Raw genomic sequence first — 12368 nt, forward strand, 5'->3', positions numbered from 1 at the left:
GGCTCTTCCAGCCCTTCCCTAGTCTCTTTCTGCCCTTTGGAGTTAGACCTGTGGCCTCCATCCTTGGGGGGGCGGGGGGGGGCTTCTAGTCCCACCCCAGTGCTTATCACGGGGACATTGCCCTTGAGGCTGACACCACCAGGCCTGGAACCTCTTCCGGGGTGATGGGAGTTCAGGGCCAGGGAACCAAGGCGGGGGGGCGGTGTCTCAGAGGCGGCCCAGGGACCAAGCTCATTTTGGAGCTGGTGACCTCCCACCCTACCTGATTCCCAGGGCCCACAAACACGCTGGGAGTGGCTGCTCAACTTCGGAGAAGTTTATTGCTGGGACCTGCAGAGGAGCTGCTGGAACGTCTTCCCGAGGAGACGACCAGTTTCCAGCCTCGGGCCCGGCCAGGGCTGACGCTGGTGTCTGTGGGTGGCGGGAGCACCAGGCCGCAGGACGAGTGCTGTCTCCTGGGAGCTGGGTTGCTACCGGCAAGGGGAGCTGAGTGAGCGGCTGGGAAGGCCTGCCCTTGCTCCCCACGTGCCACAGGGGGGCCGTCAGGGCAGCGGGGACAGCGCCACCCCCTGGACGGCCCGGGCATCCTCCGGGACAGCCTGGGCCTCCTCCGGATCGGCCTGGGCTCCCTCCTGGATGGCCTGGGCTCCCTCGTGGACGGCCTTCACCTCCTCCTGGAGGGCCTCTGCTTCCTCCTGGAGGCTCTTATATGACAAGTTCAGCTGGAACAAAAGGTTGCAGGGCCCAGAGGTGGGTACTGACCCCGGACAGGACTGTCTGAGGCCCGCTATGAGGCCCTCTAGCTGGGCCGGGAGGCAGGGAGGAGGGGGAGGCACAACGAAGAAAGGGGGTCCCGGGCTGAGGGGCTCACCAGCCTTTGCAGCTTCTCCCCCAGGGCCAGGTTGTCTGCTTGGATGGTGCTCAGTGACTCCCGAAGTCTAGAATGGAAAGAGACCCGCTTCAGCCCCCAGGCTCTTATCCTAAGCAGCTTCCCCACAGCGCCCAACACGCGTCTCCTGCCTGGGCTGTGTGACCTGGAAAGGCCACCTGGGAACGGGCTTTCACCAAGGGTCCAGTCTTGTCCTGGCAAAGCCATAGGTGGGGGCGGGGACCATGACAGAATTCTGCGTGGTTCCAGGCCAGCAAGAGGGTCGGCCCCGGAAGTAGCCCGGCTCGAGTGCTCTGGGTATGAATCAACGTGCCCACCCCTCCGATCTCTGCTACGGGAGCCCACGAGCAGCCCGGAGGGAATGTGTCCCCCTGCCCCACCCCCCAAACCTCTGTCTCCAGGCAGAGGTCTGACCCTGGCATCACCACGGGGGGCCAAGTGGCCGCGGAATTACACAGACTCCAGAGCCTGGCACCCAGAGAACAGAGCCCCACCCCCATTGCTCCACAGACCAAACTGCTCCCTCAAGTTCTTGGACAGTTAAAGGTGGGGGTCCCCTTGCAGGCAGCCTTGCTGACCAGGCATGCGGGCACCCAGTTGCCCGATGGGAAAGAGCGGTCGCCTCCTGCATCTGTGGGGCAGGTTCCGCTCACACAGAAGGAGGGCACCGATGCTGGGGAGGGAGGGGACCTGCTGGCCAGTGAGGAGGTCATCCAGTGCAGAACGGTGAGCAGGCAGAAGAGGGGAAGGAGGAGGGGCACGCGAGGGTGCAAACCCACCGCTGTCAAGCCCCAGGCCCTGAGCTCAGTGGGGCGGCGGGGGGGGGGGGGGGGGAAGCCCTGTCCCCCCACCCGCCCCCACCTGCCCCGGCCCAGCTCACCTCATGCAATCATTGTGCAAATAGCTGATTTCCTGTGAGGTCCGCCGGGCCCCCCAGTCTTCCTTGTCCAGGAACTGGTCCTCCTGGATCTCTGCGTCCCTGGGAAGAGTGCGCAGCAAGGGTTGGACCAGAGGGTCTAGAGGCTGGGGGAGGGTCTGGGGAGGGGGGCAGACCCAGGCCCAGGTCCTGGATGGGTCTCCCCTCTGCGCATCCCGGGGCCGAGTCCTGGCCCAGGTCTGAATGTTAACAGAGAGAAGCACCCTCTGCCTCCCTCCCCTGCACACACTCACTCAGCCTTACGCCTCAGGGTCTTTGGGCTCCGCTGTGCTCAGGAGTGTAAACAGGAATGTGACGGTAGGTTCTGGCCGCCAGTTCCGCGGTTGCTCTGAAGAAGACGGCTTTGGCAGAGAAGGTGCCATGGTGACTGAAGGGCAGAAGGCCGGCGGCCAGGGAGACTGGGTCCCCTCGCACCGTAGAGCAAGACAGCGGGGCTGGTGGCCGGCGGTCCAGAGCTCCTCTCCGGCGGGGGAAGAATTTCTCCAGCCACCTGCCACCCTTCCTGCCACCCCTGCCGTCTGCCTTGGGAGGCCCTGGTGCTTCCTGTCACCTCTAAGACTGGCTCCCCGGAGACCTGAGGGTCTTCTGGCTCCTGCTTCTCAACCGGCTGCACCTCTGGCTTCACCACGGGTGTAGAGCGGGCTCTTCGTCTGCCCCTGAGAGACTGAAGGAGACAGAAGCCCGGTTGGTGAGGCACATCCACCATCCTGCTGGTTTCCCCCTTTCCAGCCTTGTCTGATTTCCTTTTTTTAATTTGTTTATATATTTGTGAGAGAGACAGACAGGGGGCTGGGGAGGGACAGAGAGAGAGGGAGGCACAGAATCCGAAAGCAGGCTCCAGGCCCCGAGTTGTCAGCCCAGAGCCTGACGCGGGGCTCGAACCCACGAACCGCAAGCTCATGACCTGAGCCTAAATCGGACGCTTAACCGACGGAGCCACCCAGGCGCCCCTTGTCTGGTTTTCTTGACGCAGCCTCCGGTCTGGAGAGCCTCCACCACCAGTTCTGTCTAGCAAACCAGACCCCTCAAAGTTAGGATTCCCGCATTTAGCAAATAAAGCGCAAGGAAGGGTACCAGTGAAATTTGAATCTCAGATGAAACCGAATACTTTTAAAAGCGTAAGTATGGCCCACGCAGTGTTTGGGAAATACTTAGACTAAAAAATGATTCGTTGTTTATCTGAAATTCAAATTTTACTAGGTGACCCGCATTTTATCTGGCAACATGCTACATGCTGGTAATATTTTATAAACCGAACCCTTGCAAATGCAAGGTATAGGGGGTGGGGGCGTGACGGGCACCCTGTTGAAAGGAATCCTGTAGAAGCTTGTAAAAAAGTGGAGAATCCCTCCCATTTTGGGCATAGAAATCATCTATCAATGAGACACCGAGAAACAAATAGTGTGGCATTCAAGACCCTCTCTTATGTACTCCCCTGTTTCCAACCCCCTTAATACGCCACTGTCCCTGAACAGGTCTCTGCTCAGACCGGCCAGGAGCCTCACTTCCCAACACCAGCCTGAGCTGCCCCCACCGCCACTCTTGCCCGCGCTGTTCACCCCTCTCCTGTTCCCTCCCTGCTCTGTAATCTGAGCTGAACCCCACTCTTTTCTCTGCTGAGCAGATGTACCTCCCCGGGACCCCCGTGGGCGGGTTCACATCCCTGAGCCTAAATATGCATCTGTCTCTACGAAGTGATGTTACCAGCAGCTTCTCCCCAAGTGACAGGAAGTCTTTAAATATATATTTTTCAGTGTTTACTTTTGAGAGAGAGAGAGAGAGAATGCGATCGGGGGAGCACAGAGAGAGGGAGACGGGCTCTGTGCTGACAGCAGAGAGCCCGATGCGGGGCTCGAACTCACGAACCCTAAGATCATGATCTGAGCCGAAGTCGGATGCTCAACTGAATCACCCAGGCGGCCCCCGCCCCCAGGTGACAGAAAGTCTTCAGTCAATAGATGGAATTGTCGCCATTTTTCACTTTCAGATTTTCCAGAATCTTGCACATCGGCTGGCCTAGTGATAGAGGACAATCCAATGAGAAGGCAAATAGTGACCTCCCGTGTGTCCTTCATACCGAGCTCCGTCTGGGCTTTTGACAGGCCCATGGGTCGTGGCAGGGATCCTATGTGAAGTCCTCTCTGCAGTACATTGAGCCTTTCCGGGTGGCCTAAAATATTATAATTCCTGTCCACATGATGTAAACAGAAACTTCGTGGCTGGCAATATCCTGCAGGAGTTCCTGTAACTCTCCAAAGTAACACCAGCGCTCCCAAGCGGGTAGCTCTGTCACTGGGTTTGATTTGTGTCCTGGGGGAAGTTGGCAGCGTATAACAAGATCTACAAAACTAGCCGGGACCTTTGCCCCTGGTAAGGTTGCTTTGGTAATGAGGCTTCAAGACACGACTCCCATGGAAATAAAAAATAATTTACACCAAAGAGCAAAACTGGAAGCAGCCTCAAGGGCCCAAGTATAAGAAAAGGTCAGTAATCAGTGGCATGAACATGACGGAACGCAGCTCACTCTGCAGTTAGTGGTCCCCAGTAAACGTTGACCGGCTGCTTCCTGTGGGACAGGTCTCAGCAGGGTCCCGAGAGCACACAGATAGGTGATCGTGATCCGGTTCTGCCCAGGAGAAGCCCCCGGGGCTAGGGAAGGTCCCAGGTTCCCAGGTGAGCGCAGCACAGGGAGATGTGCCGTAACAGAAGCCTGTAGACAGCCCTGGCCACGAAAGAAGGGAGCCACACATTTGGTTCAAAGCTCCAGCTAGATTCCGCCGTGAATGTGATGCTTGATTGTCCATAGGAAATGGGGTGTCTTGGCACGGGGAGAGCAACCCAAAAGAGGGAGCAGCTTGGGCAGGCCGGTGCTGAAGGGCACTCCCACCAGGGCACAGTGTGAGCTGGCCTGGGCTGTGGCCCCCAGGTGACAAGGAGGCATGGAGAGACCTTTGTGTGTCTGTGGGTCGTCTGGGCCGTAAGTAGGAGTGTGGGGGGGGGGGCGCGAGGAGACATGGGGGGGGTGGCGGAAGCCAAGGGCCTTGGGAGTGGAGAGGCAGGCGCAACTGATCCCCCTGCCAAGTGTCTACACTGTGTGGATACCGGGGAACAAGTGCAGGAGACGCTGTGACACCACAAAAGCCAGCCTCTCAATGGTCTGTACGAATGATTATCTTTTATCCCTTCGAGACCCTACTTTCCATTCTTTTGGGTGTTACACTCAGAAGTGGAATTGTGTAAAGGGCTTTAAGCAAGGGAGAGACGGGCTATTTTTGTCTTCTAGGAAACTGAGTCTGGCCCCAGTGTGGAGTTTGGAAGTGAGAGGTTAAAAGGAACTAGACCTGCTAGGCCAGTGCTGTCCAATGGCCTTGGGACAGAGGGAGGCTGAGGTTAGGGCTGATGGGATGGGGCGAGGGCGAGCACAGAGTTGCAGATGACCCCCCGGGCCCCTTGACAGCAAAGAGCCCGACACGGGGCTTGAACTCACAGTGAGATCATGACCTGAGTTGAAGTCGGAGGCTTAACCAACTGAGCCACCCAGGCACCCTGAATTTAAGGAGTTAAAGCCCTTAATTTGTTCTAAGGGCCAGGAGGCAAGGACAAGTGTAAAGAGGAGCTGGGAGGGAGACTAGTTCGCGCCACAGGCCATCAAGCGGCACACGCGTCCCTGGGCGTCCTTGAGCCGGATGGGCGAACTGAACCTGTATCTTTGACTAGCCCCCAGGAGGCTCTGCCCCTACTGTCGTAGGGCACGGCGGCTGGGCCAATGTGAGAAGCTGGCTCCTTCGCAGGAGCCTCACAGGGGAACAGAGGCCGGCTTCTGTGAGGAGCGGGTCCCCAGGCACCGGGTGAAGCTCTTAGCAGCCCCACCTCTCTCCTCCTGGGACTGGAGGGGCTGGGGCTCCCTGGAGGCCCCCTTTCCAGGCAGTCCTGCCTTGAAGAAGCAAGTCCTGCCTTGAAGGGCCTGTTCTTGACTGGACAGAAAAAAACAAATGTGAGAGCAGAGCAGTGATCACGGGGCCACCAGAGGCCAGGCTGGCAGTCCCCTGCACAAGGGGACAACCCTGGTGACACAGGTCAAAGAAGGCTTGGCTTCCTGGGCCTCCCACCCTCGCCTCTGCCTCTATAAAAACAGCAGTCTACGAATGAGCAGAAACTTTGTAATCAAAAAAAAACTTTTTTATTAAAACGACAACACAATTTCCCCTTCAACTCTAGTCTTAGTTTTTCAGGGACAGCGAGAATTTGCAATGATGCCATCAGCACAGCACCTGGCTACTCTCGACTCTAAGACACTTCCCAAGTGTCCCACCCCACCAGCCAGTGAGGACAAGAATTCTTTAGCTGTCCAGCTCTGGAGCGTCCGGGCCCGTCCGAGCAAGGGGGCTTGCTTGCAGGGTCTGACGAAGCACAAAGTGTTGAGCAGGAAGCCCGGGATTCCCAGGCCTTTTGAGGGCTTTCACTGGTGCCCACTGGGCCCGCGCCGGATCATCAAGTACCCTAACCCAGCATGCGTGCATCTCCCCTCTACCTCCACGGCCCCGTAAACGTCAGAAGACGTATGGCAGAAATCGTGGGAGGGCAGCCTCTGAGAGCATGCTCTTTACCAGCACTGATCCAAGAGAAGCAGGGGAGCAGGGCTCCCCAGAAACAACGAGACAACACACTCACGCTCGCGCACCCCATCTGCTCCTAACATCTCGTCAGGCAGTATTCTCGTGTGAGCAGACACTAAGGAAACTAAAAGTTAAAACTGCCTCTGACCCCTGTCCCTTTCTGGCAGGTGAAAAGGCACCTCCTAGAACTTTATGGGTGTAGCTGCAAAACGCTAGCGGGACTAGGATTCGGATTGTTTGACCCTGTTTTCCCTCTACAGTGGAGTAGACTCTGCACTTTATTTTGTAAGAAATAGGCTAAGCGACGATAAGGGCACCTCCCACCACAGTCCCCTTCCCGGGCCTGTGCAGGCGTCCCCCAGAGGCCCGGGCCTCAGTTCCTGTGGCACCTAATGGCCACACCGAAAAACGCACCCTCCTGGCCCCCAGCAGCCTGGCATTTAACTGAACGATCTCAGCAGCAGAGCAGACCTACAGAACAGCTTTCATAGTAAGAGCTATGGTCTCAGACCCAACCAAGGCTTCCCTCCGTCCTTCACGATGTAAAACTCTACAGTGTCCAGCTTCTTCCTCAGAATTCTCTCCTGGACCATCTACAGAATCTGAGAGGGAGCCCAAGCTTCTTGACGCAGATGGGCTTGTGGCCAGGAACCAAGCCCCCAGGAGAAGATGATGCAGGGTGGGGGGGATGCCTGAGGCTCGGTGCGGCTGATGCAGAGCAGCCTCAATCCCCCACAGCGGCCCAGGTCCTCTCACCTGTAACCCCAGCCTTTCACCTCCTCTGGCTGTGCCAGCAATCCCTACTCCCTGGTGTGGAAACTGGCTGGACTCCCCTGGGAGGGAAGGAGAGGCCGGTGGGTCAGAACAGACATGGGACAGCAGTACGTTTCCTGAGATGCTGTCGCCACTGTACAAGCTTTCAGAGGAGGACAGGCTTTGTGTGGTGACGGCACATGCACAGGTAACAAGACCAGGGGAGGGGACCCCAAGTGTCTTCTCTGCAGGGAGGAGGAGCTATGTACAAGGGAGGGGAGAATAGGGCCCCCACAACATCTCATTCAACCAGGAGATCAAACTGCTCAGCAGCTTCGAACTCGGCATTCATGGCTGCAGCCCATTCATCCAGCTCTGATTTCTAGAGGAAGAGAAATGGGGCGGGGGGGGGGGGGGGGAGGGAGGGGACAGGTGAGTGAGGAAAGGGGCACGTTGGCCAGGGCATTTCTACCCATACCCTGCAGGTGCTGAGCCCCAGGCCAGCCTGAGTCCCGGCATGTCTCCCAGTGTGTCCCGTGTGCCAGCAGAGGAAATGCCCTGCCCCTCACTCACCAGGATCTCCGGAACCTTCTTTTTCTTTCGTTTCTCTTTCACAGCAGGTGGAGAGATTCCGGGCAGAGTGGTATCTGGGGCCCAGGGCTTCACAGGGACCCTGGGGACTTCGGTTAATTTTGAACACCTCACAGGTGAGACTCTGGCCAAGTCTTCTGACCCCAGCAGGCCCTCGAAGCCAAAGCAAGACCGGCGGCCTGGGGTGGAGGTGGAGGCAGAGCCGAGGGTCTCCAGCCGGCTGTAGGATCGCCTGACTTTCTTAGACATTTCCAAGTCTCTGGCGTCCAGGTCTTCCCTGGAGTTGGACTCGACATTCAGGGGGCACAGCACAGGAGTGGGGGTGGGGGTGATGGGGACACTGCTTGTCTTGAAGGGCTCCTCCCTAGCAGGCTCCTTGCTAGAAGGGTTGTTTTCCTTCTCCAAGAAAAAAGCAATCTGTACCAGGGCAGAAGAGAGAACAACTCCTCGTTACTTAGCTGTTATTACTTACTTCCAGAAAGGTCCGAGGAGATTCAGTGTGGAAAGACGCACAGAACACTTATAAAGGAAAAGACAGGACGAGCAACAAATCAGACCTTGAGACAAATTTGGGAAGGGGAAGAACAATCTGCCATCACTTCTGAGTCCACTTCTGTAACACAAGAGGACTTATCACCACTTGGCGTTGTCGGCTCTGTCTCCAAACAACACGTGACCAGAAGCTGGCCAACCTCTACTATGCAGGCGTCCATCACGGGTCGTCCTGACCAGTGCAGTAACCTCTTGACCTCTCTTCCTGCTTCTGCCTGTGCCCTCTGTGGTCCATATGTCACACAGCTGCCAAGAGTTTTCCTAAAATGTGCACCCAGTCAGTAAGTACCTATTGGTCACGGGCCCCGTTCCAGGCATCGGGAGAACAGGGAGTAGAACAGAGAAAACCTGGTCTCCATGGGGCTTCCGTTCCCGTGGGAGTAAGACAGAGCTAACGAACAGGGAAAAATCATGTAGCACGTCAGAGGCACTCAACGCTTTGGAAAAAAAAAACAGGACAAGATAGGACTGGGGGTGGGTTGGAATTTTAAGTAGGTGGAGCCTGCTTGGAATTCTCTCTCTGCCCCTCTCCTGCTTCAAAATAAAGAAATAAACTGAAAACAATCAAGAGAGAAAAAAAAGAGAGGTCCACACGTTGGCTCCTTAAAAATTCTATTCTCAGCTCAAATGCGGCTTCCTCAGAGAAGGTATTTCTTACCATAAAGCAGAGACCAGCCCCTCCTACCACTGCTATTTACTGCTGCGACCCTGACCTATCTCGTCCGGCAGCCACCACTCTCGGATTTTGGCTTGTTCACTGGTCAACCATCACCCCAACTGGAATATGAGGTTCTTGACAGCAAGGGGTCTTCATCCGTCTGGGTGACCCTGCCTACGTCCAGCACCTTCCGCAAAGCCCTGCGTGCAGCAGGCATTCCATAAATGCTCACTGAACAAATGTACACAAAATTCCACACTGAGCTTTCTGGCAGCCAACACAAGGTAGGAAACAGGACAAATTCCGTCACTCTTGTGGTCTAACAGAAGTATGTTGGTTATCAAGAGAGACACTTCCTGGCTACAAGCACTAGAAATCTGCCCCAGGAGTCTTAGTAAAGGAGATGCTGAATATGGGTGCCTGGGTGGCTCAGTCAGTTAAGCACTCGACTCTTATTTAATGTTTATCATTGAGAGAGAGAGAGAAAGAGAGAGAGAATGCATGAGCACACGAGTGGAGCCGAAGCAGGCTCCAGGCTGTCAGCACAGAGCCCAACGCTGGGCTTGAACCCACAAGCCATGAGATCATGACCTAAGGTGAAGTCAGACGCTCAACAGACTGGGCCACTCAGGCGCCCCGCATCCGACTCTTGATTTCGGCTCAGGTCATGATCTCATGGTTGGTGAGATCAAGCCCTGCTTTGGGCTCCACACTGTCAGCACAGAGCGTGCTTGAGATTCTTGTGCGTGTGTGCTCTCCCCCCTTCTCTCTCTGCCTCTCCCCCACTTGCATCGTCTCTCAAATGAACTGAAAAAAAAGGGGGGATGCCGAACAAAATGGGGGTCACCCTAGACTACTTCCTCCTCATCCCCTACAGCCAAACAGTCGTCCAAATCCTTGCAGTTTTGATCAGTATATCATCAACCTATCATTCAACCAACAAGAATGAGGGATTACCGCGGGGAGGCAGAAGTCCCCGCCCTCAAGACCACACGCAAATATTCTCAGGTATCTGTAAGGCCTAACGAGAACTACGAAGAGAAACACAACAGCGACAGGGTGCAAGTGGTCAGGGAAGGCTTCCAGGAGGGGTCCTTTAAGCCGAGTCCTGTGTGATGTGATGGTCACGTGGTGAGCCGAGGGGCAGAGCATCACTTTGCCCTTCCCTTCCTTCAGGCCCCCACCATGTCACTTCAGTCAAGTCCTCCTACCTGGCCTCGGGTCCCCAGCAGCAGGCTTTGTCCAACCCGGTCTCCACCCAGACCCAAGAGGGATTTTTCTGAAACACGCCAGCATGCCTCGGGGACTACCGACTCCCCAAAGGCTCCTGCGGTGCCAAGGATGGAGCCCAAGCTCCCGAGTGTGGCTTTCATGCTTCAGGAGCTGCTCTGTCTTAGCCTGTTCCATCCCCTAACAAGATGGCCAAAGGCACCCTGAGCGAGCTGCCCTTCTGCACGCCTCGGGATTTTGTGAATTAGAGGTCCCGGCAAACACAGCTTCCTGTGCCCAAACACTCCTGTCTTTAAAGACTCAGTTGAAACCTTCCTTCTTCTGTGACACAATCGCAGGGCCAGCTAGTCTGGGTTAGGTGCCTTCCTGACTTCTAGTACTTTTCTTAGTGCAGTTCTCAGCACACTAGGCTACTATTGCTTGTTCATCGGTCTTTCTCCCCACTTGACTGGGAGTTCCATGTGCTCCTAAAAGGCAGCTAGCGTTTTCCATTTATTGTATCCCCAGGCACAGGTTTTCTGTTAACGAAACACCCTTAGTAACTCCTGCTAAACCAGTACAAGTGCTGTACGTTTCTCTTACAACAACCAGTACTCACGAACAGAGCAGACAGACTGGAAAGGAGGAGGAAGAGTTGGGACACAGCTCAGTTCTTCAAGGAAAACAATATAGACTATTAGAATGCCACAAGACCACAATGTATTATTAAGTCCACACGGAGTGCGCAAAACGGGCGATGTATGTAGGTTTCCAAAGGCAACCTGTTTCCAAATACAGATGGTTCCCAACTTACTGATGGTCGGACTCAAAATTCTTCAACCTTATTACTGCGCAAAACTGATATACATTCAGCAGAGATCACATTTCAAATTTTGATCTTTTCCCAGGCTAGTGATATGTGGTAAGATACTCTCTCGTCAGGCAGTTCCCGATACGCGATCACGGAGGGTAAACAATGGATAGAACGTACAACCGTCCCGTTGTTCACTTTCATACAGAACTCCAGAAATTAAATGGTATCCAACTCTTTGTTATAAATAGGCTCTGTGTTAGATGGTTTACCCAAGGGCGCGCTAACGTAAGCGTTCTGAGCCCGTTTAAGGCAAGCTTCGCTAAACTATGATGTTCAAAGGATTACGTGTATGAAATGCATTTCTGGCTTAGGGTATTTTCGACTTACGATAGGTTTATTAGGATGTAATCCCGTCCTAACGGGAGGAAGATCTGTACCTCAAAACAGTTACCTGGGCAGATGGGAGCAGCCAGTATGCCCTGCCCCATTTCTAGAGTGCTCCCCACTCAACTAAGCAGATGAAAATGAACTCACCCTTGGGCTCCTTCGAGGCGTGTGCACAGATGGGGTCTGTGGAGACAGTAATAACTGATCACTTAGCCACCCCCAATTTTGGCTCCCAACCCACAACCCTTCTGTTAGCCCTCACCTTTACGGTATGGGCTACGATCTTCTTCAAAACGATGGGCTTTCTGACAGGAGCCGCATGGGATGCCTGGAAAAGAGGAGTGAACATGAACTACACATTACTCCACCGGCCTCCGAGGCAGAAACTGAGGAATCCCGGGCTCACCTTGGGCCAGATTTCAGGGAGGGTGCTGGGGAGATCAGGGCCTGATTTCCGCTGGGACCTCCGCGGAGACTGAGTAGAAGACGGGGTCCTGGGCCCTGGGAAGAGAAAAAAGTTAGGAGGTAGGGGAGGACTCTAAACCTCAGAGTCTAGAGAGCAAGTTCAGGAGAGAGCGAGAGAAAGTTCCCAAACAAGCCCTTTGGGGCTTTTTCCCGGGAAGGAGCCTCCTAGAGCGGTGGGGGGAGGGCCTTCCTCACGGGGCTCCGTCCCTCAAACGGCTCGGCCCCAGGCTCCCGCGCGCCTTCCGCTCACCGGAGCGTTGGGCGGCCCCTCCGGACCGCGTTCGCCTCTCGGACATATTAGCCTCGGTCTCGATCTCCGCCACGGTCTCCGCCGCCAGGGCTCGCGCCAACCCGGAGGGCCGACGGAGACAGAAACGTTCGAATTACCCGCCTGGCTGGGAGGAAGCGGAAGTGACGCAAGGGGGGGGAGGGCCGCCGTGCTCAGGTTTCACCTCTTCAGCCGTCTACACGTCCAGCGTCACAGGGGCGGGGCCAGT

General features: G+C 55.7%; 1 protein-coding gene across 3 annotated transcripts; it reads right to left on the reverse strand.

Annotated features, from left to right (window-relative positions):
- Positions 1 to 301: 301 nt before the first annotated feature.
- On the reverse strand, positions 302 to 12279 carry CDCA5 (cell division cycle associated 5). 3 transcript variants are annotated; one of them, XM_042904588.1, is made up of 10 exons: positions 12122 to 12277; positions 11813 to 11907; positions 11669 to 11734; positions 11554 to 11589; positions 7769 to 8203; positions 2377 to 2490; positions 2070 to 2167; positions 1770 to 1868; positions 872 to 938; positions 302 to 722 (listed from the first exon to the last, which is right to left on the reverse strand). In XM_042904588.1, the coding sequence occupies exons 1-10, from the start codon at positions 12165 to 12167 to the stop codon at positions 543 to 545; spliced, it is 1236 nt and encodes a 411-aa protein (XP_042760522.1). In that variant the 5' UTR covers positions 12168 to 12277; the 3' UTR covers positions 302 to 542. The 3 variants fall into 3 exon arrangements, with proteins under 3 accessions (XP_042760522.1, XP_042760523.1, XP_042760524.1); XM_042904589.1 differs by lacking the exon at positions 7769 to 8203; XM_042904590.1 differs by lacking the exons at positions 302 to 722; positions 872 to 938; positions 1770 to 1868; positions 2070 to 2167; positions 2377 to 2490 and adding an exon at positions 5990 to 7577 and having other exon boundaries at positions 12122 to 12279.
- Between the last annotated feature and the right edge of the window lie 89 nt (positions 12280 to 12368).

The sequence above is a fragment of the Panthera leo genome, chromosome D1 (assembly GCF_018350215.1).
Source record: "Panthera leo isolate Ple1 chromosome D1, P.leo_Ple1_pat1.1, whole genome shotgun sequence".
NCBI classification, from domain to species: domain Eukaryota; kingdom Metazoa; phylum Chordata; class Mammalia; order Carnivora; family Felidae; genus Panthera; species Panthera leo.

Excerpts from the sequence above, each read along its gene's own strand:
- CDCA5 (XM_042904588.1), bottom strand. The coding sequence starts at position 12,167 with ATGTCCGAGAGGCGAACGCGGTCCGGAGGGGCCGCCCAACGCTCCG. Across the intron at positions 11,735-11,812 it reads TCCCTGAAATCTGGCCCAAG|GCATCCCATGCGGCTCCTGT; the intron begins GTGAGCCCGGGA and ends CCTCTTTTCCAG. Across the intron at positions 2,168-2,376 it reads CCGGGGAGCCAGTCTTAGAG|CCGTCTTCTTCAGAGCAACC; the intron begins GTGACAGGAAGC and ends TCTCTGCCAAAG.